Source organism: Narcine bancroftii, chromosome 5 (assembly GCF_036971445.1).
Source record: "Narcine bancroftii isolate sNarBan1 chromosome 5, sNarBan1.hap1, whole genome shotgun sequence".
NCBI lineage: Eukaryota > Metazoa > Chordata > Chondrichthyes > Torpediniformes > Narcinidae > Narcine > Narcine bancroftii.
In genome coordinates, this window is record NC_091473.1 from 209064591 (window position 1) to 209086385 (window position 21795).

The 21795-nt window shown below is 43.6% G+C and overlaps 2 protein-coding genes across 2 annotated transcripts; one reads left to right on the forward strand and one right to left on the reverse strand.

Annotated features, from left to right (window-relative positions):
- Positions 1 to 514: 514 nt before the first annotated feature.
- LOC138765499 (zinc finger protein 229-like) lies at positions 515 to 10458 on the reverse strand. Its single transcript, XM_069942527.1, has 2 exons — positions 8726 to 10458; positions 515 to 667 (listed from the first exon to the last, which is right to left on the reverse strand). Exons 1-2 carry the CDS (start codon positions 10456 to 10458, stop codon positions 655 to 657), a joined length of 1746 nt encoding a protein of 581 aa, XP_069798628.1. The 3' UTR covers positions 515 to 654.
- Positions 10459 to 19726: 9268 nt separating this feature from the next.
- On the forward strand, positions 19727 to 21459 carry LOC138762902 (probable G-protein coupled receptor 139). Its single transcript, XM_069936415.1, has one exon. It carries the CDS (start codon positions 20551 to 20553, stop codon positions 21457 to 21459), a length of 909 nt encoding a protein of 302 aa, XP_069792516.1. The 5' UTR covers positions 19727 to 20550.
- Positions 21460 to 21795: the final 336 nt, after the last annotated feature.

Genomic DNA, 21795 nt, shown 5'->3' on the forward strand with positions numbered 1-21795 from the left:
TTTCGGGTAGCAACCATTTACTCAGTGCACAAGTGACCTCTGATCCCAGTGAGACCCCATTCGCATCCACAGGTGACCTCTGATCCCAGTGAGTCCCTGCTCACATCCGCGGGTGACCTCTGATCCCAGTGAGACCCTGCTTGCATCTGCGGGTGACCTCTCAACCCAGTGAGACCCTGCTCATGTCCGCAGGTGACCTCTCATCCCAGTGAGACCCTGTTCGCATCCGCGGGTGACCTCTCATCCCAGTGAGACCCTGCTCGCGTCCGTGGGTAACCTCTGATCCCAGTGAGACCCTGTTCACATTCGCAGGTAATCTCTCATCCCAATTAAACCCTGCTCGTGTCCGCGGGTAACCCCTGATCCTAGCGAGACCCTGCTCACATCCGCGGGTGACCTCTCATCCCAGTGAGACCCTGTTCGCTTCTGCAGGTGACCTATCATCCCAGTGAGACCCTGCTCGCACCGCCAAATGTCAACTTGTATCAAATATAAAGAAATGTATGAAGAATAATGTGAGTACAACACAATTTTATTAGCTTAGCGATGTGGGTGCTCTGTTACACGAGAAAACCAAGGGTATTTTGCAACATTCGCAGATGGGCACAGGCCTTTTTATATGGTCCAGCATCCCATTCCATAGCCCAATCATAGCTATTCACATGACCTGTAATTCAGCAAAACATCTAGCATGAGTTTCGAGAACAGCACGGCCTCGGCCTCACATCTTGCAGTTATGCTACTAAAAGAAAACAATATCTTTAACAGACTCTAGTATTTTCCCATAAAAATTATTAAGCCTTTTCTTGCTGCTGAAATTTATAGAAAGAAGCAAATAAAGCAAATCTATACAATCTATGCTATAATCTATCACCCACAATCTCCATCAACACTGTAGCACCACAGAGATGTATACTTTGACCCCTGCTCTGCTCACTTTACACCTCTAACTGTGGGCTCATTGCAACACCACCACCATTTATGAATTTGCTGATCATACCATGATAGTGGTCTGTATAAAAAGGGGTGTTGAGTCAGCGTACAGAGGAGCAATTGAAAACTTGGATGAATGATGTACTAACAACAACCTCTCACTGTCAGTCACAAGACCAAGGAGCTGATTGTAGACTTTAGAAAAAGAAAACCAGAGATGTACGTCAAGTGATCATTGGGGGACCAGAGGTGGAAAGGGGGTCATATTTAAATTCCTGGGAGTCATGATCTTTGGAGGATCTTTCTTGGACCTAATGACATTATGTGAAGAAAGCACATCAGCACCTCTTCTTCCCCAGGGGTTTGTGGAGAGTCAGTAGGTCATCAGAAACCTTGGCAAACTTCTACAGATGGGCAGTAGAAAATGTGGTGGCCAGCTGCACCACAGTCCAATATAGGGGCACAGATGACCTCTGAGCGGAACACTGTGCAAAAGGACCCTGTACACCACCGTCAAGAAAATCTACAAGGAGAATAGCAGCAATCACCAAGGATCCACACCATCCTGTTCAAGCTGCTGCCATTAGGAAAGAGGTACAGGTCCCACCAGACTCATAACACCAAGTTCAGGAACAGTTGCTACCCCTCCACCTTCAGACTCCAAATCAACAATCTTAGAGAAATATTTAAGGATTCTGCTCTTTATTTGTTATTGAATATTTATTTTTTTATATTGTGCGGTTTGTTTGCACTTCCTTATTGTAAACATTTCTCTTTTTTGTGTAGATATTTCTCTTTTTTTGCACAACCAATATGCAAAAGTTCCATTAGGCCCACAGGAAAAAGAATCTCTGGGTTGTGTGAGATGTCATATCTGCACCCTGACAATAAACCTGAGATGTTGATTGACAGTTACCGTGGGAATCCATGGAAGAAATGAGAGCTGGCTGCTCCAGGAAGGCCTTCAAATTTGAGAATTCGAGGAAGATGGAGGGGATGTTGGGCACAATTGGCATGACGACGGAGGTTAAATATGATGTCATAGAAACAGCTCACATGGTGAGTTCTGTCAGAGTCAGATCGAGAGTTTTCAGCACCATGATGCAGTGGGATAATAATGTTGCCATCCAATTCATTGGAAGTGGCAAATCATATTTTTCCCCATAAAAAAAATCTAGTTTAATTCTGATAAATGATTCTTTCACTCGCTCCAAGACTTTCAATGCTCCTGAAAGTGTGGGTCCCCAAGAAAAACAAGGCCTTCTGAACGTTTCTCATTACTTCCTCACTGCTGTAATCTGTGCCCCTTCACAAAGCTCACAATCTTTGTTTTCTTTAACTCCCTCTCGGGTCTCTCTTTTTCTTTGCAACATGTTATGAATTTTGCTCTCCAGATGAAATTTGCCTATTCACTTTCTTCCCAGCAAAGTATTGATTCTGTACATGCTGATCAAGGAAGTGAGCATGGATACATTCCATCAACCCCCTCATCAGGGCTCCTGTAATGGAAGATTTAAATCGTGTTTTTTAATTTTGCAGCCTTTGCTTCTGCAAGGCTGAGAACCTGCTTGTTATTTTAGAATCAGCAGACATAAGCTAAATTCCACCGAGGGGCCAGAGATGCAGTTATCTGATGAAAGGACATCTGTGTACCAAGAACATTTAATCTTCCTGCTTGTTTTGGTCACAGACTGTCAGAGGCCTAGCCTTGATGCAAAATAAACCATTGTATTCAAAGTGATAAGCTGAAAATTATGTTATTCGATAGAAGCCTAGCATACTAGCTTGCTCGCTTATCTTTCTTGCTGTGCTGGGAATAGGTGCTTGGGTAAGCAGTTTTTGGGTAATATAAGCCATGGTCCCGCTGCTGAAGTTTGAGACTCTCCGAGAGGTGGCAACATCTCTCAGCAAGAAGAACTTCTAGAGTCCAGCCAGCGTCCCGGTCGGGGGAGGTGGAGAAACTGCTACCAGCGCCCTGACAACCTACTAGAAGTGTGCAGTCGTTGCCTCGCTTCGGCAGTTGGGACCAGTCCAAGCTTTGATAAGTACAGTTGGGAAGGGCTTGCATATTGTAGTTTGAAATCAGCTTTTGAATTTGTAATAAACATTTGTATAAACTGAACTGCTCTCGGTGTGTGTGTCTATTTTCTTTCAGTAGCTCAAACGCTGTGACGAATCTAAAATGAACAAAATGAGAGGTATGTTTACCCAAGACAGCTCCTCAGACTATATCTGTCTGCATTCACCTCTGTGTTTCATCTGCCATGTGTCTGCCTGTCCCATCAGCCTGTCCAGATGGTCTACACCTGGGCAGGACTGGGATAAATGTCACAGGGATTTAGTTTGCCCGTGCTGTTGAAGAGAGATAGATTACTATCAGAATCAGAATTTATTGTCATGAACATTGTTTCGCTGCAGCATCACCATTATATAAACCACATTTCAACGGCCTCTTGTAGATGTTCTCAATTGAATGAAAACTGGTGCACGTGATGTTAACAACCCTCTGAAGTTTTTCTCTTGTCCTGAGTGTTGGCACTTCTGTGTCAGACAATATTGCAACCAGCCAGAATGCTGCTCATGGTACACCTGTAGAAGGTTTTTAGAGTCCTCAGTGGGATGGCATGGTTAGTGCAAAGCTGTTACAGCACCAGCAATCACACCAGAGTTAGAATCTCATGCTGTCTGTAAGGAGTTTGAATGTTCTCCCTGTGTCTGCATTGGTTTTCCCAGGGGCTCTGGTTTCCTCCCACAGTTCAAAATGTACTGGAGGTTGTAGGTCAGTTGGGTGTAACTGGGGAGAACAAGCTTGTGGGTCAAAATGGCCTGTTACCGTGGTGTATGTCTAAATTTATTCTGAATCTCCTCAAACTCCTCACAAAGTATAGCTGTTGGCGAGGCATTGATGGGGAGGGTCCAGGACAGATCCTTGGAGATGTTGACACCCAGGAACTTGAAGTTCTTGACCCTCTCCACTCCTGACCCCTTGAGGAGGACTGGGTCATGTTCTCCTGACTTCCTCCTGAAGTCCACAATGATCTCCTTGGTTTTGCTATTGTTGAGTACAAGGCTGTTGACGTGACACTGCTCATTGAGCTGATCTATCTTCCTCCTGTACACTTCCTCATTGCCAATTGTGGTTCTGCCGACAACTATAAAGCAATGGGCTAAGTGTGCATCCTTGGGGAGCACCTGTGTTGATTTCAGGAAGGAGACGCTTTTTTCCAATAAGGAAGGATCTATTTGCAGTGAGGAGTACAGAGGCCCATGGTTTGGAACTTGACTAACTCTAAATAATGGTGTTGAAGGCTGATCCATTGTCAATGATGAGCGGCTGTACATATGAAATGCTGGTTTTTTACATGATCCAGAGCTGAGAGGAGAGTGATATATTGCATCTGCTGTGGAGTGATTTGTGATGATGGGCAAATTGCAGTGGGTCCAGTCCTTTGGTTAGATACATGTTAATTCTGGCCATGACCAAACTCTCAAAGCATTTTATCACACCTGATGTTAGTGCTCCTGGGCAACAAGTCATTGAGACAGCTCACTCCACTCTTTTTGAGTACAGGGATGATTAATGCCCTTTTGAAGCCATTTGCCCTGCTTGTGGCAGGGGATGACAATATCTGCAGGATGGCAGAAGGAAGTAACATTGAGACAGAAGCAAGTTAGAAAACGGGAAAGTCGAAGTGGAGGACAGAATCATGGCAATAGACAAAAAAAGACCACATTTCAACTTGAACGAAAAGATCACCGAGTGTGAGGAGACTTTTAATAAATGCCCAGAGCACTGGAAACAAGGTGAATAAACTGCAGCACAAATCAGTGTAAAGGGATGTGATTAATGGCCATTACACAAGCGTAACTGCAGGTTGGAGATGATTGAGAATTAAATACTCAGGGATATCGGAGAATTCGAAGGGTAGACAGGAAGATACAAGAGGTGGGGTAACACTGTTGATTCAGAATGGGATCAGGGTGATAATGAGAGATGATAGAGTTTCTGGGGAGCAGAATATTGATCTGGGTAGAGATGAGGAAATAATGAGGGGACAAAAATCACTGGGGGAAGAAATTCACAGGTTACAGCACGTCAATTAGTTAGAGTTACAATGATTGGTTCACGTGTGTGCATCACAATAAGCTGCCCATCCCATTTCTGGAACACACCTTGTAATTGATTCTCCAGCATCATCTAATTCATGATCTGAAGTGGAGCTTGGGATCGGAGAGATTTGCTGCCTATGGTGGACTTTATGCAGCATCTGGCTGGAAGGGCCAACTCACGTGTGTTCAAAATAGGGAAGGTGGTCAAGGGAGCTAACGGCGAGGTGTCTGTACATGCAAGAGTTGTGCCCACCTGTGGGCAGGCTAACCTTGATTGACATGGGGAAGTGACTTTCATCCTGCCTGATCAGAAGACTCTCCAGGAACAAACACATGAATTTTCTTTTGTTTGAAGCAGTTTCCTGTCTGATCTGCTTAAGAATCCTCATGATGTTGGATCTGGAGAAAATGTCACCCAGAGGGTGCTTCAGAACTCAAGGAGACCAAAGTCTTCCAGTCCTAGGGTTTTTATTCAATGTCCATCAAGGTACAGGTCAGATGGGGTGCTTCCATACCAACCAGCCCAGCAAGTACAAAGGGGAAGTGACCCAGGAGACCTGATGCAGTTTAGATGGAAAATCTGATGAACAGGTGCAGCAGGCCGATTGGGGATTGTACAAACACATGGAACACTGGAGCTGCAAGGAAAAAACCCCATCGGAACAACAATCTGGATCCCGATTGTCAACACTACCCGCAAACTGGAAGGATACCTTATATTCCGTCTCCAGTCTCCACACGGCATGAACATTGACTTCACATTTCTGTTAACCCCTTTTCTAAGTTTCTTTCCCTTATCTCTGTCCCCTTGCCTCCTGCTCCCCACTCCATTCTCTCCTGTCAGAGACCCTCTGCCCTCTCCCCATCACTTCTCAGCTTCCTTCTCTTCTCTCCTCCCTGTATCCACCTATGTCCTTTCCAGTTTGCCTGTTCTGCTCCCCCTGCCCCATCCTCCTTTTTATTCAGAAGACTACCTGTTTTTCCATGTTCCTGACGAAGGGCCCATGTCCAAAACGTCAACTGCCTTTCACTCCCTGTGGCTGCTGTGTGTTGTGGAAGGTCTGCCTAGTGGACCGATGTAGATGATCAATTTTAGTTCAGGCCTGCATGTGCCTCGGAGCTTTGTGAAAGAGTGCTGAGATGGTTCTAAGTGCTTCGTGACAGTGAGGGGAGCCTAGGGTGTGTGTTACCTGACAACAACAGCCAAGCTGGTGTTAGCCCTGACCAAGGACAGCGAGAGGGTCTGGAATGTGTTGCCTGGTAACAACATGCCAACGGATAACTTCCAAGTTATGTTTTTAGAATCATATAATTTACAGGAATTAGTACAATCAAAAAATGTATAGATGAGAGGGACACAGCTGCACGATTGGTCCACAATTTGGTGCATCCTGAAGATCAGGGCTTCCCAAACGTTTTTGCCTGAGAAACCCTTTTGGGAAGCACTTGGAAATAGCTGAACCCCGTAGTTACAAACTGGATGCAGACCAGAAGTAGAATGGCATCAACTTCCGGTTCGAGTATGGTTGAGTCTAATTTAAATTAGTTTTCATAAACAGGAAGCAATTTGAGGCAGTGCTTGCAAAATCCCATTTCTTCAGCATTTGAATATTTTGTTTCAACTGAACATTTACCAAATTGCAAATACAAATATCACTGACCTCCCACCCTCAAACGGCCTCCATCACCGACCTCTGGAAGCGGGTTTCCAAACCGTCCCCAGCCGCCCACAGGCTGGTCTCTGATACGGGTATCCACCTTGGCCTCAGCGGTCCGCAAGTGGAGCTCCTGATGCTTCCGACATGGGTTTGCATCCTTGCCCGTGCTGCCCACAGGCCTAAAATTCCAACAACTCTATTGCTAACCCCTGTCCCCACCGACCAGATGCTGGAGCCACTGTTGCCTCTGTCAGTGACCCCAAATGCAAACTCATCGTAGCCCTGATGCCTCTACAGACACAGATCCTGGTCCCAACCAGCAGCATTCCAGCGCCCACGCCGACTCCATCACCAGTTTCCACACCAACCTCAGTGAAAGGGGAGGGTGTGAGCAAGCAAGGGTGGGGGGGGGGGGAAGGGAAGTGAGTGGTGAGCAAGAGGGAGAAACACAAAAACCACAGGAGTCAGCAAAAGCCATTCCCGCTGCACTGCACACGTGGAATATCTTTCAGTTTAAATTTTAAAAAGGAGGCCAGCCTCACGGCAAAATAAATCTGAGTCACATTGGTTGAAAATGGCATCTTGAGGCCTGACATCCGAGCTGCTGACGTCAGACCTCACGACACCATTTTGTTTTGCTGGGGTCAAGGCATCTGTTGGCTGCCATTGCAGTAACACTGATTTAAAGACACAGGTTAAAAAGTAATATAAAGAAATACAGTTATTACTATTTCTAGTTATTACAACCCATTTCTTCTGTGGAACCCAATTTGGAAAACGCTTATGTAGATGAACATTGTGTAGCCTAATGCTGATAGGATAATGCTTGCAGCCGAGGAGGGGACTGTTCTGAGATTGATTAATGTCACATTGCGTTGAAGCATTTAAACCTATGTGTTTGCATGTTCAGGGAGCTCCTTGGGTGGGGGTGATGGATATCCCACCATTTGTATGTAATGAAAGAGAATTGGGAAACGAAAGTGTTCGACTTCTCCATTGCTGTAGACCACCACTCTGGACCTGCACAAAGCGACTATCCAATGCGCTGCTAAGTTCACCAGCACTTATGTGCGTTGCACATCACATTCTGCCATGTCACTCCCACTAGCGTCCACCTATAAACCAAGCTCACCCACTCACCCTTTCTCCTCACAATTGTATTTTCGGCATCTCCCTCATTTTCAGCACTTCTGGAGATGGGCTCAGGCCTGAACATCGACTGCCTTTTACTCTCTATGGACGCTGCGTGACCTTATGAGTTTCTCCAGCATTAGATCCCGGCATCTGCACCCCCTCATTATCTGAAAGTTCAGAGGTAGCAGCGTCGAGTCACAAAATTAATCAATTACAAACACCAAAGGGAACTTACACAGCTAAGTCTTGTCCAGCAGTTAACAATGCTGACGTCTGGTGGCTGGTTTATGATCTCATCACAAAAGCACAGCCATGCAGGCACAAGGTCAGAGGTCACCACCACAGTCACCTCAGCAGGTCGGGCAGCATCCATGGAAGACAATAGACACTCAGAATAGCAGGGAAAGAGGGCAGAAACCCAAATAATAGTGGAGAGAGTGAGATGGGAAGGAGCTCAGTCTACAGGGAAAAACCCCATCAACAACAATCGTAAACCTGTGGCCTCTGAACCATCAACCTTTCAGCCCATGTTTCTGTACTGCCCAAGTTAAACTAAACTGCTGCCCACACATGATCCACCTCCCTCAAATCAAATCCACCTGGTAGCCTGTTCCAGGTGCTCACTGCCTTCTGAGTAAAATAATTGTGCCTTTAACCTTCCTCCCTCCCCCTCACCTTAAATACACGCCTTTAGTGGGTGAGGGGTTTATTGGAGAGGAAAGATGCTGACTGTCCACAGTGAATGCTCTCTCTCTCCCCTTGTGAACTCGCTGGTGGTGACCCCACAGTTCAGAGGAACTCCTTCCCAAGTTCAAATGAATGAACTATCCCCAGTATGAACTCCCTGGTTGTCCTGCAGAGAGGATGAGTCGGTGAATCCGTTTCCATACTTGCTGTGAGTGATCGGTTTCTCCCCAGTGTGAACACTCTGGTGCCTCAGCAGGTTGAAAGACTGAGTGAATCCGATGCCACACAGGGAGCAGATGAATGGTCTCTCTCCAGTGTGAACCCGCTGATGTGCCTGCAGGCTGGAGTGCTGAGAGAACCCCTTCCCGCACAGGGAGCAGATGAACGGTTTCTCCCCAGTGTGAACCCGCTGGTGTGACTGAAGGCCGGACTGCCAAGAGAACCCCTTCCCGCATAGAGAGCAGCAGAATGGTTTCTCCCCGGTGTGTACACTCTGGTGTCTCAACAGGTTGAAGGACTGAGTGAATCCGATCCCACACAGAGAGCAGGTGAACGGTCTCTCCACGGTGTGAGACCGCTGGTGTGCCTTCAGCACAGAGGACCGAGAGAACCCCTTGCCGCATAGGGAGCAGATGAAAGGTCTCTCCCCGGTGTGAACCCGCTGGTGTGCCCGCAAGCCAGAGGGCTGAGAGAATCCCTTCCCACACAGGGAACAGGTGTATGGTTTCTCCCCCGTGTGAACCCGCTGGTGTGCCCGCAGGCCGGAGGGCTGAGTGAAACCTTTCCCGCACAGGGAGCAGGTGAATGGTCTCTCCCCAGTGTGAATTCTCCGATGTCCCTGCAGAGAGGAGGAATCAGCAAATCCCTTTCCACACTTGCTGCAAGTGAATGGTTTTTCTCCGGTGTGAATCCTGTGGTGCCGTAACAGGGCGGAGGACTGAGTGAATCCGATCCCACAAAGAGAGCAGGTGAATGGTCTCTCCCCAGTGTGAACCCTCTGATGTTCCCGCAGGCCGGAAGGCTGAGAGAATGCCTTGCCACACAGGGAGCAGGTGAATGGTTTCTCTCCGGTGTGAACCCGCTGGTGTGCCTGCAGGCTGGAGGGCTGAGTGAACCCTTTCCCACACAGGGAGCAGGTAAATGGTCTCTCCCCAGTGTGAATTCTCCAGTGGCCCTGCAGAGAGGAGGAATCGGCAAATCCCTTTCCACACTTGCTGCAAGTGAATGGCTTTTCTCCAGTATGAACTCTCTGGTGCCTTAGCAGGGCAGAGGACTGAGTGAATCCGATTCCACACAGGGAACAGGTGAAGGGTCTCTCCCCGGTGTGAACCCTCTGATGTTCCCGCAGACCGGAGGGTTGAGAAAACCCCTTCCCACACAGGGAGCAGGTGAATGGTTTCTCCCTGGTGTGGACCCGCTGGTGTGCCTGCAGGCCAGAGGGTTGAGAGAAGCCTTTTCCACACAGAGAGCAGGTGAATGGTTTCTCCCCGGTGTGAATTCTCTGATGCCTCAGTAGGTGGGAGGATCGAGTGAACTCCTTCCCACACACACAGCATTTAAAGGCTCTCTCCCTGGAGTGAATGTTCTGGTGTTGTAGGAGGCTGGAGGAATGGGCGAATCCCTTCCTACAAACGCGGCAGGTGAATGGACTCTCCCCAGGGGGAACACACCCGTGCTCCACCAGGTCCTTGGAGGTTTGAAAGCTCTTCCCACAGTTAGAACAGAGGAATGTAATCCCCCTAGTGGGGCCACACTGGTGTTGCAGCAGTGCATCAGAGCTGGCAAATCCCTCCCCACACTCGGAACAAGGGAACAGTCTCTCCTCAGAGTGAGCGCAGGGATGTATTTCCACCAAGTCCAAAGAAAGACTATCCTCACCGCACACTTCACTTTGGAGTGTTTTATCTGCCATATCACTGGTCACCTGACCCTCCATGTTGGCCAATCGGCTGAAGTTCAGTTCACGCACTCAATGGGTGTAGGATTTCTCAATGAGGTGATCCCCAGTCTCCTAATCCACCGATAAGGCTGGCTGATACTACGGTCCCGAGGAATCCAGTCGGACTGTCAATCGTGGTGTTGTCTGAAGGTTCCTGCCTGGAAATGCACTGCTTTCATAACCCTGTGTAGAGAAGATGGAGGAGTGAGAGGGAAAAAGACATTCTCTGCAGCAAATGTTCCAGGACGACACACCCTGGAGGCATGGCCAGCAACACGACAAACCTTGGAAGGGTCCTGAACTGTGAGGAGGATCACCATAGACAAGGTAGACACATGGACAGGTGTAATTCAGCACAGAGACACAAGCGTGATATGTTTTGATGGTAAAAAAGAAAGGCCACAAACATTAAAGTGTAAGTAACTTTTTATGAACCCAGGATTCACTGTGATCTGGGGTCTAGTTGTCTGAACCACATTTTAAGAATCACATGATGATCTGGGGGCGAGAGCAGGAATTATTTCAGATTTTAATGCAAAGGGCCCAGAGCAGCTTTTGTTTCGGCGGTCGATGACCTCATTATTACCCATAAAAGAGACATCAGGATAGATGAGGGGGGGGGGGGGCGGCCTGTGTTTACTTTCCTCTCCATCTCTCTCCCCCCGTCCCCTCTGTGCCCTGTACCCCCAGTTCTGCTTCCACACAGTCCCCACTCCCCACCAGTCCTGCCCTTCCCTCTCTCCTGTCCTCCCGTCCACATCCCATTAACACCTTTTGTCTGTCGCTCTGTTCACCTCCCCCTGTCGTTTCTCCCTAGCCTTTTAATTCAGGCGCTGTCGGCTTTTGACAGCCCCTGAAGAAGGGCTCAGGCGGATAGATCTTTACCTCCTGTGGACGCTGCGGGACCTGCTCAGATCCTCCGGCATTTCTGCGGTTTTACTTCGGAAAAGAACCGCAGTCCCCCTCCCCCTCAGAGAGTCTCGTGCGCAGGAGCGAGCAGGAAGCTTGATAGACAGTTTCCATTAGCGAATCCGAAGGGGAGAATGGAACATGTGATGGTCATCGGCCTCGGAGGCGGGTCTGGTGGGAGTGGGCGGGCACTGATTGTGATTACATCATAAACACCGCCTACTAGTGCCACCCGTGTCCGTTAGCCCCGCCCTATGAGCGGATTGACATCTGCAGCAGGGCAACAGCGTGCGGGCGGTTGTCAATCGGAGAAACACAAGCAGCTGCAGCCGCTGGAACCTGAAGCGAATACACGGAAGCGCCGGAGAAACTCACGCAACATCCAGAGGGATTGAAGGGGTCATTCTGTACCTTCACCTGGGTGCGGTGTGAGAGGGTGGGATCATTCTGTACCTGTCAACTCGAGAAACAGCGTAAGAGGGTGGGATAATTGTGCACCAATGGAGGGAAATGGATCATGTGCAGTTTAGTTTAACCTGGGCATCCTGTTCAGTCCAAACACATGGGCGGAAGGGTCGATGTTCAGAGGCCACAGGTTTAAGGATTGGTGTGTTGATGGGGATTTTCCCTGTAGCCTGAGCCCCTCCCCGTCTCGTTCTCCCCACTCTATTATTTGGGCTTCTGCCCTCTTTCCCTTTGGTGTTTGTAATTGATTAAGTTTGTAACTCGACGTTGCATCCTGGGGAGTTTCAGATGTTGAGAGTGTGCAGATGTTGGGATCTAATATAGGACACAAGTGCTGGAGAAACTCAGAAGGTCATGCAGCATCCATAGGAAGTGAAAGGCCTTCAACATTTTGGGCTTCAGCCCTTCCTCAGGAGTGCTGAAAATGTGGCAGATGCTTGAATAAAAGAAGTTTTGGTGAAAAGGAGGAACACAGGCTTACAGGTGGACACTGATGGGAGAGTTGAATCTGAAAAGTGCAGGAGAGAGGGTTAAGGACATCTGATGGAAGTGAAGGGGCTGGGGAGCTGGAGGAGAGGGAACAGGGATAACAGAAACTGGAGGTTGATATTGATGCCACCTGGTTGGAGAGGGTCGGGACGGAATATAAGATACAATGCACAGTAGTGTTGGAGAAACTCAGCAGGACACACAGCGGCCACAGGAAGGGAAAGGCAGTTGATGTTTTGGACCTGGGCCCTTTATCAGGAATGTGGAAAAACAGGCTTTCGTTAACCACACCCCCAACCCCCCCACGCACCCTCTGCTTCTCCAATGTCTCTCCATTCCGTGTCTCCACTTGCGCAGAGTTGATAAATTCCACCTAATCCCTTAACATGTCCAATCAACACCTTTTATTGATCTGAATTCCTCCCCCATTGTCTGAATTCTGAGACTTTCTGATACATTCTGCTTCTGCCTTTTCTGATTTTTCCTTAAAGAGCTCAGGCTCGCGGGGGCGTGGCAAGATGGTGTAGAGTCTAGACGTGCAATCTCGACCTCTCTGGCCAGACTTTTAAATACCTGTTTTTTAACCCTTTGTTTTCAAGTTTAAACTTTTTAAATTTTAGTTTAAAGTATTAAGGAATTATTATGGCCTAGACAACCTGATACAGCCCCAGGCTCAATCTCTTCATTGCCTAAATCCCAAAGATCACCTGTGGGGGCTAAAACAATACCTATTGCTCACCAAATGAAGGATGGTGCTGGAATTACCCATTCTCCGGAAGAAGGTGCATGCTCCCAAGAAGTGGACCCCGATTTGGAAAGCCTTTCGATTTCAATGGAGGGAGCATGCAGGAAGACAACTCCATTGTTGGAAATGCATCAGGTAGCATTTCAATCTGAAGGGATCTTCGAGATTGGAATCTTCAGGATGAAAAGAAGAATTTTCTTATTCTATTTTTCTTTTGTTATTATGATATTTTAATGTTACTGACTGTTTGGCTGGGGAGGGAGAGATCTGCACTAAGTTCTTTACTAGTCATCAGCCATTGGTGGGTGACCCACACCCAATATTTGTTTAGGGGATTACTACCTTTTGGTAGTTTTTTTTGGGGAGGGGGAATTTTCTCTTTTGTTTCTTTATTATTTTTTTATTTTAATTTTTTTAGTTTTTAATTTGTGATTTTTTTAAATTGGAGGGCCTATATACATTGATTTGAGTTTTTATATAAAGATATTTTATTGGTATTTAGTAATAATAGTAGATATGTCAAAGTTGAGGTTTGCTAATTTTAATGTTTGAGGATTAAACAGTAAGCGAGTCTTGGTGTATATTAAGAAAATGAAAATTGATAATGCCTTTTTACAAGAAACACATTTGAATGTGAAGGAAAGCGTGAAATTAAAAAGGGATTGGGTTGGGCATGTATATTCTTCTTCATTTAATTCTAGAGCAAAAGGTGTAGCAATTTTGATACATAAAAATTTATCTTTTGAATTACAATCAATGGAGGAAAAGGCAGGATGTATTCTTAAATTGAATTGTAAGATTTTTAGTGAATTTTGGACTTTATTTAATATTTATGCTCAAAATGCAGATGATGAAGTATTTATTTCGGATGCATTTTTATGTTTGGGTCAATCTAATGATAATATTTTAGTTGGTGATGACTTTAATTGTGGTTTGGAACCTTTATTAGATAAATCTCCACAGAAAGTTAAAAAATCCAAGATGGCAATCCAGGTCCAAGCATTGATGAAAGATCTTAATTTAGTAGATATTTGGAGATGTCTTAATCCTTTTATTCATCAAGACATGAATCATTTTCAAGGATTTACTTCTTTTTAGTATCGGCACACTTACAAGGGAAAATACAACAAGTGGAATATAAAAGTAGGATGATTTCAGATCATTCTCTGTTATATTTTACATATAAAACTTCTGAGAAAATTCAAATAGCTTATCATTGGAGATTTAATACAATGTTAAAAATATGGAATTTATTGATTTTTGAAAAAGCAAATTTTTTTGAAAGAAAATTCTAATTCTGCTCAAAGTAATCTTGTATTATGGGATGCTATGAAAGCCTATTTGAGAGGACAAATAATTAGTTATACTTCTAAAATAAAAAAGAATCGATTAAATCAGAGTATTGAATTAGAGAAACAGATCAATGAGTTAGAAAATGAATTTCAGAAAGATGCTACAGAAGATCAGAAAATAGAATTATCTAGGCTGAAATTGAAATATAACATTAGGGCTCTATATAGTAAACCGGTAGCTAGAGTATTGATGAATGGTTTGATTTTGGAATCTTTTAAGTTAACTCAATCAACGTCAAGGTTGTCCTTTATCATCAGTTTTGTTTGCATTAGTGATTGAACCTTTAGCACAGTTGATAAGACAAAATACACAGATACAAGGTTTGAAAGTTTTAGATGAGGAGTATAAAATTAATTTATTTGCTGATGTTGTATTCATGTATTTAATAAACCCAACTCAGTCAATTTTGCATTTGAAGGAATGTTTAATACAATATGGATGTCTTTCTGGATATAAAGTTAATTGGGAAAAAAGTGAAATATTTCTGGTAAGTGAAGGAGATTATTCAGTTTATAAGAATATTATTAATTTGAAGTGGACTGATCAAATTAAATATCTGGGTATAATTTTGAATGTTAATTATCAATCTTTATATAAATTAAATTGTGCTCCGTTAATGAAAAAAAACTGATTTGATTAAATGGAAAGATTTACCTATTAATTCAATGGGAAGGATAAATACAATTAAGATGAATATCTTTCCACGTATACAATATTTGCTTCAATCTATTCCGTATTTGATAAAATTTTTTTGGAGATTTAAATAAACTGGTTAGGGAGTTTTTAATGGAGGGGTAAATTTTTGAAAGTAGCTTTGAATAAATTAACTTGGAAATATGAGTTAGGGGGACTACGTTTACGACATTTTTAAAATTATTATGTGGCAGCCCAACTTAAATTTATTAGTTCTTTGATGGATTTGGTACGGCCTCCTAGTTGGGCTAAAATTGAGATGGCAAGTATTTCTGAATTTGAAATACATCAATTTTTGTTTATGTCGAATATAAATTTGTTACAATTATATAATGTGCATATACTAAAACATTTAATGAAGTTATGGATAAAGAAAAATAAAATGATAGGTTCTAGGGGTAAATTATTGGCTTTGACTTCATTGTATAATAATCAACTTAATTCTTTTTCAATAGATAATCAAAGTTTATTGCATTGGAGATTTAAAGGTGTGAAAAATTTGGGATATTGTTTTAAAGAGGGTAAGGTTTTATCTTTTAATCAGATGAGGGAAGATTTTGGTGTTGATAAGAATTCTTTATTTCTTTATTATCAAATTCGATCTTTGGTAAAATGTATGTTTGGTAGTGATATGATTTTTACCTAAAATGACTAAATTTGAGACTTCTCTAATGAAGGTACCAGAGAAGGGTTATATTTCATCTATGTATCAAATATTACAGGATGGTATGGATAAAAGGTTTGGGATAGATCTAAAATTAAATGGGAAGCGGATATTGGTTTTACTTTTTCTGAAGAGGATTGGTTAGATATTTGTTATGATAGTGCAACTAGATTGATAAATGCACGTTATGCAATTATTAATTACAATTTTTTACATTAATTATATTTGACACCTGAAAAATTTTAAAAATCTGGTTTTAATGAATCAGATTTGTGTTTCAGATGTGGTGATACGGTTGGAGCTTTTTTTCCATGCTGTTTGGTCATGTATACATATACAATCTTTTTGGAAGAAAATTCAATCGTTTTTAGAATATCTGTATAAGATTAAAATAGTTTTAAATCCAACAGTAGTTTTATTGGGTAGTTTGCAACCTCTGAAAAGCTTGAGATTAGATAAGTTTCAGCTTTTTTTTGTATATTTAGCTTTATCCATAGTGAAAAAATATATTGCTAGTACATGGAAAGATAAAATGATAGGTTCCACAATCAGTTCCTTACTTTTGCTGACGTTGAGCGCAAGGTTGTTGTGACACCACTCAAAGAGCTGATCCATCTCACTCCTGCACACTTTCTTATTGCCATCTGTGATTCTGCCCGCGCCTGAGGTGTCATTGGCAAATTTGTAAATGGCATTTGAATTGTGTTTCGCCTCACGTGGGTGTCCAGTGAGTAGAGCAGTGAGCTAAGCATCCTTGAAGTGTGTCTGCGTTGATTGTCAGTAAGGAGGAGACATTATTTCCGATTCGTACTGACTGTGGTCTTCCGATGAGGAAGTCAAGGATCCATTTGCGTGGGTGGGGGTTTTGGAGCTTGTTAACCACCCCTGAGGGCTGAAGTCATAGATGGAGGACCTCTGAGTTTCTCCAGCTCTTTTGTGCGTTGCACTACAATCTTAGCACCTGCAGGCGATTCATTTCAACCAAGTTAATGTTTGTGCTGTTTTTATTAAAAAAGTGAGGCAGATAGAGCAGGTTCTGGAGCAACAGGCATTGTGCCCTCTTGTGGAACAGCAGAGATCAAGAGCTTCTTTGTTCAATCACCTCCACAACAACAACAAAAGCAACCTGTTCAGGTTTATTGTCGCGGGGATCCAGTGGCAGAGACATAGGTTCTTTTGCGAGCAAACCAGTGGACATCTCAGGATGGGGGCCACTGCTGCAGCTGCTGTCGTTGCTGCAGACCCGAGAGGAGCGGGGCAGCAGTGATGCATCTGTCAGCGCTCCTCCACGGGGTCCAACTGTCCGCCGTGCCCATTAGGCCCATGCAGGTTTTAACTGCACGTAGAACAGGGCTGGCGGCTGTCTTATTTAATATCAAGGATCTATAGAGTGTCTTTCCAGATGGTGATGCTCTCCGATCGGCAGTCCAGACCTCGAGTGTTACGGACTCAGAGGATTAAGGATACACTAGTCAAATATAGGGCCCGAATTAACATTGAGGTTACACTCCTATCAGTTTGTGTGACCTTTTTATTACAGTTCATGTCCGGAAAAAGGTTGCTTATCTCTGCATCTCAGTGCACTCAAGACAAAAAAAAAGTGAATCAAAGAACACCAAACTAATGCAGGATTGCAGCGCTGACTTCCAAAGCCAGTCAGCACATTCTTGAATGGCAGCAGATAAGAGAGTTCCCGAAACCCATTCAACTGCATTTGCTACTGATGCAAATAACCCATCTGGGTTGCCCTTGACTGATGTGTGTCACCTGTCCAATATCGCCTGCTGTTAAATGTTGGGTCAAGAACAACGAACAAGTACACCATTATCTGCCAGAAAGTGTTTGTAAGAATGTACAAGTGTAATTTCACATACTTGGGGACTAAAATTACTAAACAATTTATAAAAAGTCAATTTTTTTCTCCTCCATTCGAGTATGTGAGATTGTCTTTTTTTATACGATCTCCTTTATCATGATCTTTAATAGATCGTATTAATGCAATTAAAATGATATAACCTAAGTTTTTATATCTATTTCAAGCAATTCCAGTTTTTATCCCGAAGTCTTTGACAATATTGACTCAAAGTTTCTTTGTTTATTTGGAAAAACAAAAAACTGAAAGAAGATGAAGATAAGACCCTACCCGATTTTACATTTTATTACTGGGCCGTTAATATTCGTTATCTACCTTTTTGGATTTTTATTCTGACAAATGGGATCGTCCATTGTGGACTGATTGAAAATTGAAATCCATGTAGCAGTATTCAGTGGCCTCTTTATTGCTTTCCTCTCTTCCATTTACTTTTTCCAAGATCAGTAAGGATATATCCCACCCAATACTCAAATATATTGGTTCCAATATAGGAAATATTTAAATGTTAAAAAACTTTGCTTTATCTCGTGCAATCTCCCAATGTTTACGACCATCAATCTTTCTCTATATGGAAAATCAAAGATTTTGCAGATTTATTGAAAAAATGTTGCTTAACGTCTTTGAACATCTGGCAAGTAAATATGACTTAAAATATTTTATTTAAAACATTTCCATACATGTAGTAATAACATTTATATAAGACAGATTTCAAAGAACCAAAATAGAGTTACATACATGATGGTTTTCACCCCATCAAACAAAACCCGCCCCACCCAATGAAACTATCAGTATAAAAGTGCCCTTAGGAGACTCTTAGACGGGCACAGGGATGGAAGAAAAATAAAGTGTTGCGGGATAGGGAGGATTTAGTTATTTTTAAGGAAGGTCGGCACAACATCGAGGGCCGAAGGGCCTGTACTGTTCTGTAGTGATTTACGTTCTATAACCCAGTTTTGTCATATTTTAAGTCTACTTCATGCATACAAAATCATGAGGTGCAACATGTCGTTGAAACTTAATGTTCCGCATTCGTTCCCTGCTGATCTTGGTGCAGTCGGTGACAATCGTGGGGAAATGTTTCACCAGGACAGCGGGAACGTCGGAAATCGGTATGAGGGCAACTGGAACCCATCAATGCGGCTGACTATTGTTGGACCCTGACACGAGAGGCATCAGATGAAAATAAGCGGCAAAACATTTTAGGTCAGTTGAACTAATGCAATGTGTGAGCATTAGTTAATTAAATGTTTCACCAACACCCTGTAAGATGCAGCAAATGTGAAATTATTTCTGTGTTCACCTTGATGTTATGGATCATAACCTCGAATTTTGTTTCAGGAAGCAAACCATTTGGAACAAAAATTGTTGTCCAGCGTAATTTGCCCAAACCTTGAGTTGCACAAAATGTCATCAAGGATATTGCTTTGAAGATTATTGTTCACATTATAAATGTTATTTTGCACCAGATGTGTTCTAATTAATCACGTTAATCTCGTGTCACAGAAAGTGTACGCACGGTTACCAAAGATATCAAAGTGATTTGTTCGTCCAGTCCCTTGACAAGGACAATTAACTGCAGTGATGAGATGAATAACGATCGTTTACCATGGATGAGCCTGATGTTACTGAGGGGACAATGACATCAATGATCTCCGTGGAATTTTCTGCCTTTCTACAAGAGTTGATTAAACCAATCACCAGTAAGCGTGGGGTGTTGGAACTTAGTGAACAACACTTTGCTTCCTCGTGGAGAAAATGGGATATCCAGTAATTTTCCAGACAGAGAGCATTTACTACCCTGTAATTGCTGCAGTTGGAATCCCTGGTAAGATATTGCAGCTGATTATTACTTGCGGAGCTACTCCACTGTAGAATAGTTGCGTTTATGCCCAGCACAGATGCGACCTTAACTGCCGAGTGGTTCTGCAACGTTCAGGTTTCACGCATCTGATTTTTAAAATGTATCTCGATGTTTTTGTTGTCTAATTTTTGTCCATTTTAACAATTATGTTCTGGCTAAATATTTTAAAGTGTTAAGATTGTTCATTTTCACCAAAGTAGCTGGTTCAGCGAGAAGGGGTTCAGAAGAGCATGAGATGGACTCATTCACGTTTGTTCCTTCTTCCCACCGTGAGCCAAGCAGCTCCTCATATCGCACTGTGATGGATCTATCAAGTGCGCCATCCATGGTGCATCTACAACAGTTATTCTGGGATACGGTGCCAAACTTCTACAGTCTTTTATGAAGAAAGTAGATATTTGTATTACTATTGATGTTGCTCTTGCATTTAACAAGCTGTATCTTCCCTGGCGTTACTGGTAAACCACATTGTAGGTCGAAGTTTACATCGATGAAGTAAGTTGAAAGATACACCAACAACCTGATCATCGTCACGCGGCATTCAATGCGCTTTTCAATTTACCTCTGACACGCAGGTAATTTCAACTCAAAACAACATAATATCTGTCTGAATGCATCCTCATTTTCAAAAACACTTTGAAAATTCCATTGATCCTTGTTCCCTGTGTTTGCTTCATTTTATTCTATATCACTCCACTCGGTAAATTTGTTATTGATTTAAGAAACCGCTCTTTGTGTCTATTGTTCAGTCAATCTCAATATTCTTGCCAGCATTTGTAACTCCAGTCATGGTCCATGGTTGATCCACAGCGAACTGGCGAGAGTATCCTGGACTTCAGAGACCCTCCTCTAAACATGGAAAATGTTATCGGAACTGCCGCTCTTATCCGCCCTTCTCCTCCATCTGAACACGCTAACGATCCAACTCAGCCCGCCTCGACATAAAAATAAATCATTAAACCATACAACCTGTGATCGTGTGGATTTTCTGAAATTAAGTAAAATGAGACGGGCTTGTAACTGACTCGTTTCTTTTTATGCTTGCAGTTAATTTAATCGCAATTGTGATCCTCTCTCGTGGACAATGTGGCCTCTCCAAGTGCATCACCCGATACCTGGTGGCAATGGCAGCGGCCGATCTAGCGGTGGTTGTCATTAATAATATACTGCAGCATATTAATTACATGTATGTGTATGCAGGTTTCTTATTTATAACGCCTGTCTGCGCCCTATCACTTGTACTGAGGGTTGTAACTATAGACAGTTCTGTTTGGTTAACGGTGGGTTTTACTTTCGATCGTTTTATTGCCATTTCTTGTCAAAAGCTGCGTGAACGATACTGCAGAGAGAGAACGGCGACAGTAGTTACAGTCACAGTGGTTACAGTGAGTTGCGCCAGATGTGTCCCGTTTTACTTTATCATGGAACCTGGTGTCATAATTGACAATGTTCCTTGGCGCTGCGTGTTGAAGCCAGAATACTTCACCTCAGCGGCGTGGAAAGGATTTGAATTACTTGACAGTATCTTGACACCGTTGTTACCAATCGCTTTAATTCTGTTGTTCAATGCGCTTACAGTCCGACACATCATAGCGGCAAATAAAGTCCGCCGAGGACTTCGGAACAGTAGCGAGAATCAGAAAGATTCAGAAACGGAGAATCGAAGAAAGTCAATGATTTTACTGTTCGCTCTGACAGCAAATTTTATATCTCTTTGGATGCCCTATGTCATATATTCATTGATCTGGCAGGCGCAAAATTATGGGTACGCAGACAAATACTTGAAAACGCCGACTTATATCCTGCAACAGACTGGATATATGTTGCAGATGCTCAGTATGTGCACAAACACCTGCATCTATACTCTGACTCAGCGGAAATTCAGGAGTGAGCTTAAGAGTGGAGTGTTGTACGTCTACACATTCAATGGGCGGCTGTGTAGATAAGCAGTAAATCCAATGTCGATGGGGTTTCCAAAATAAATGCTCTGGACATTTCCAGGTGCGGTAAATATAATATTCGACTGCTATATCCATTCTGAGGGTTGCCCAACGGAAAGAGACACTTCGACCGACATGTTCATACTGTCTCTGATGCCTACCCACAGGAATGCCCCTCTTGGTCATTATGTTGAAACCAGCTGAGGGCTATGGTGTCTTGGGACCGAGGTAAAGGGTCGGTGAGGCAATGCTGCATTCATGCAAGACCTTAGTTAGACCCACTTGGAATGTTGTGTTCACTTCTGATCACTTAATCACAGGAAAGATGTGGATACAGAGGGC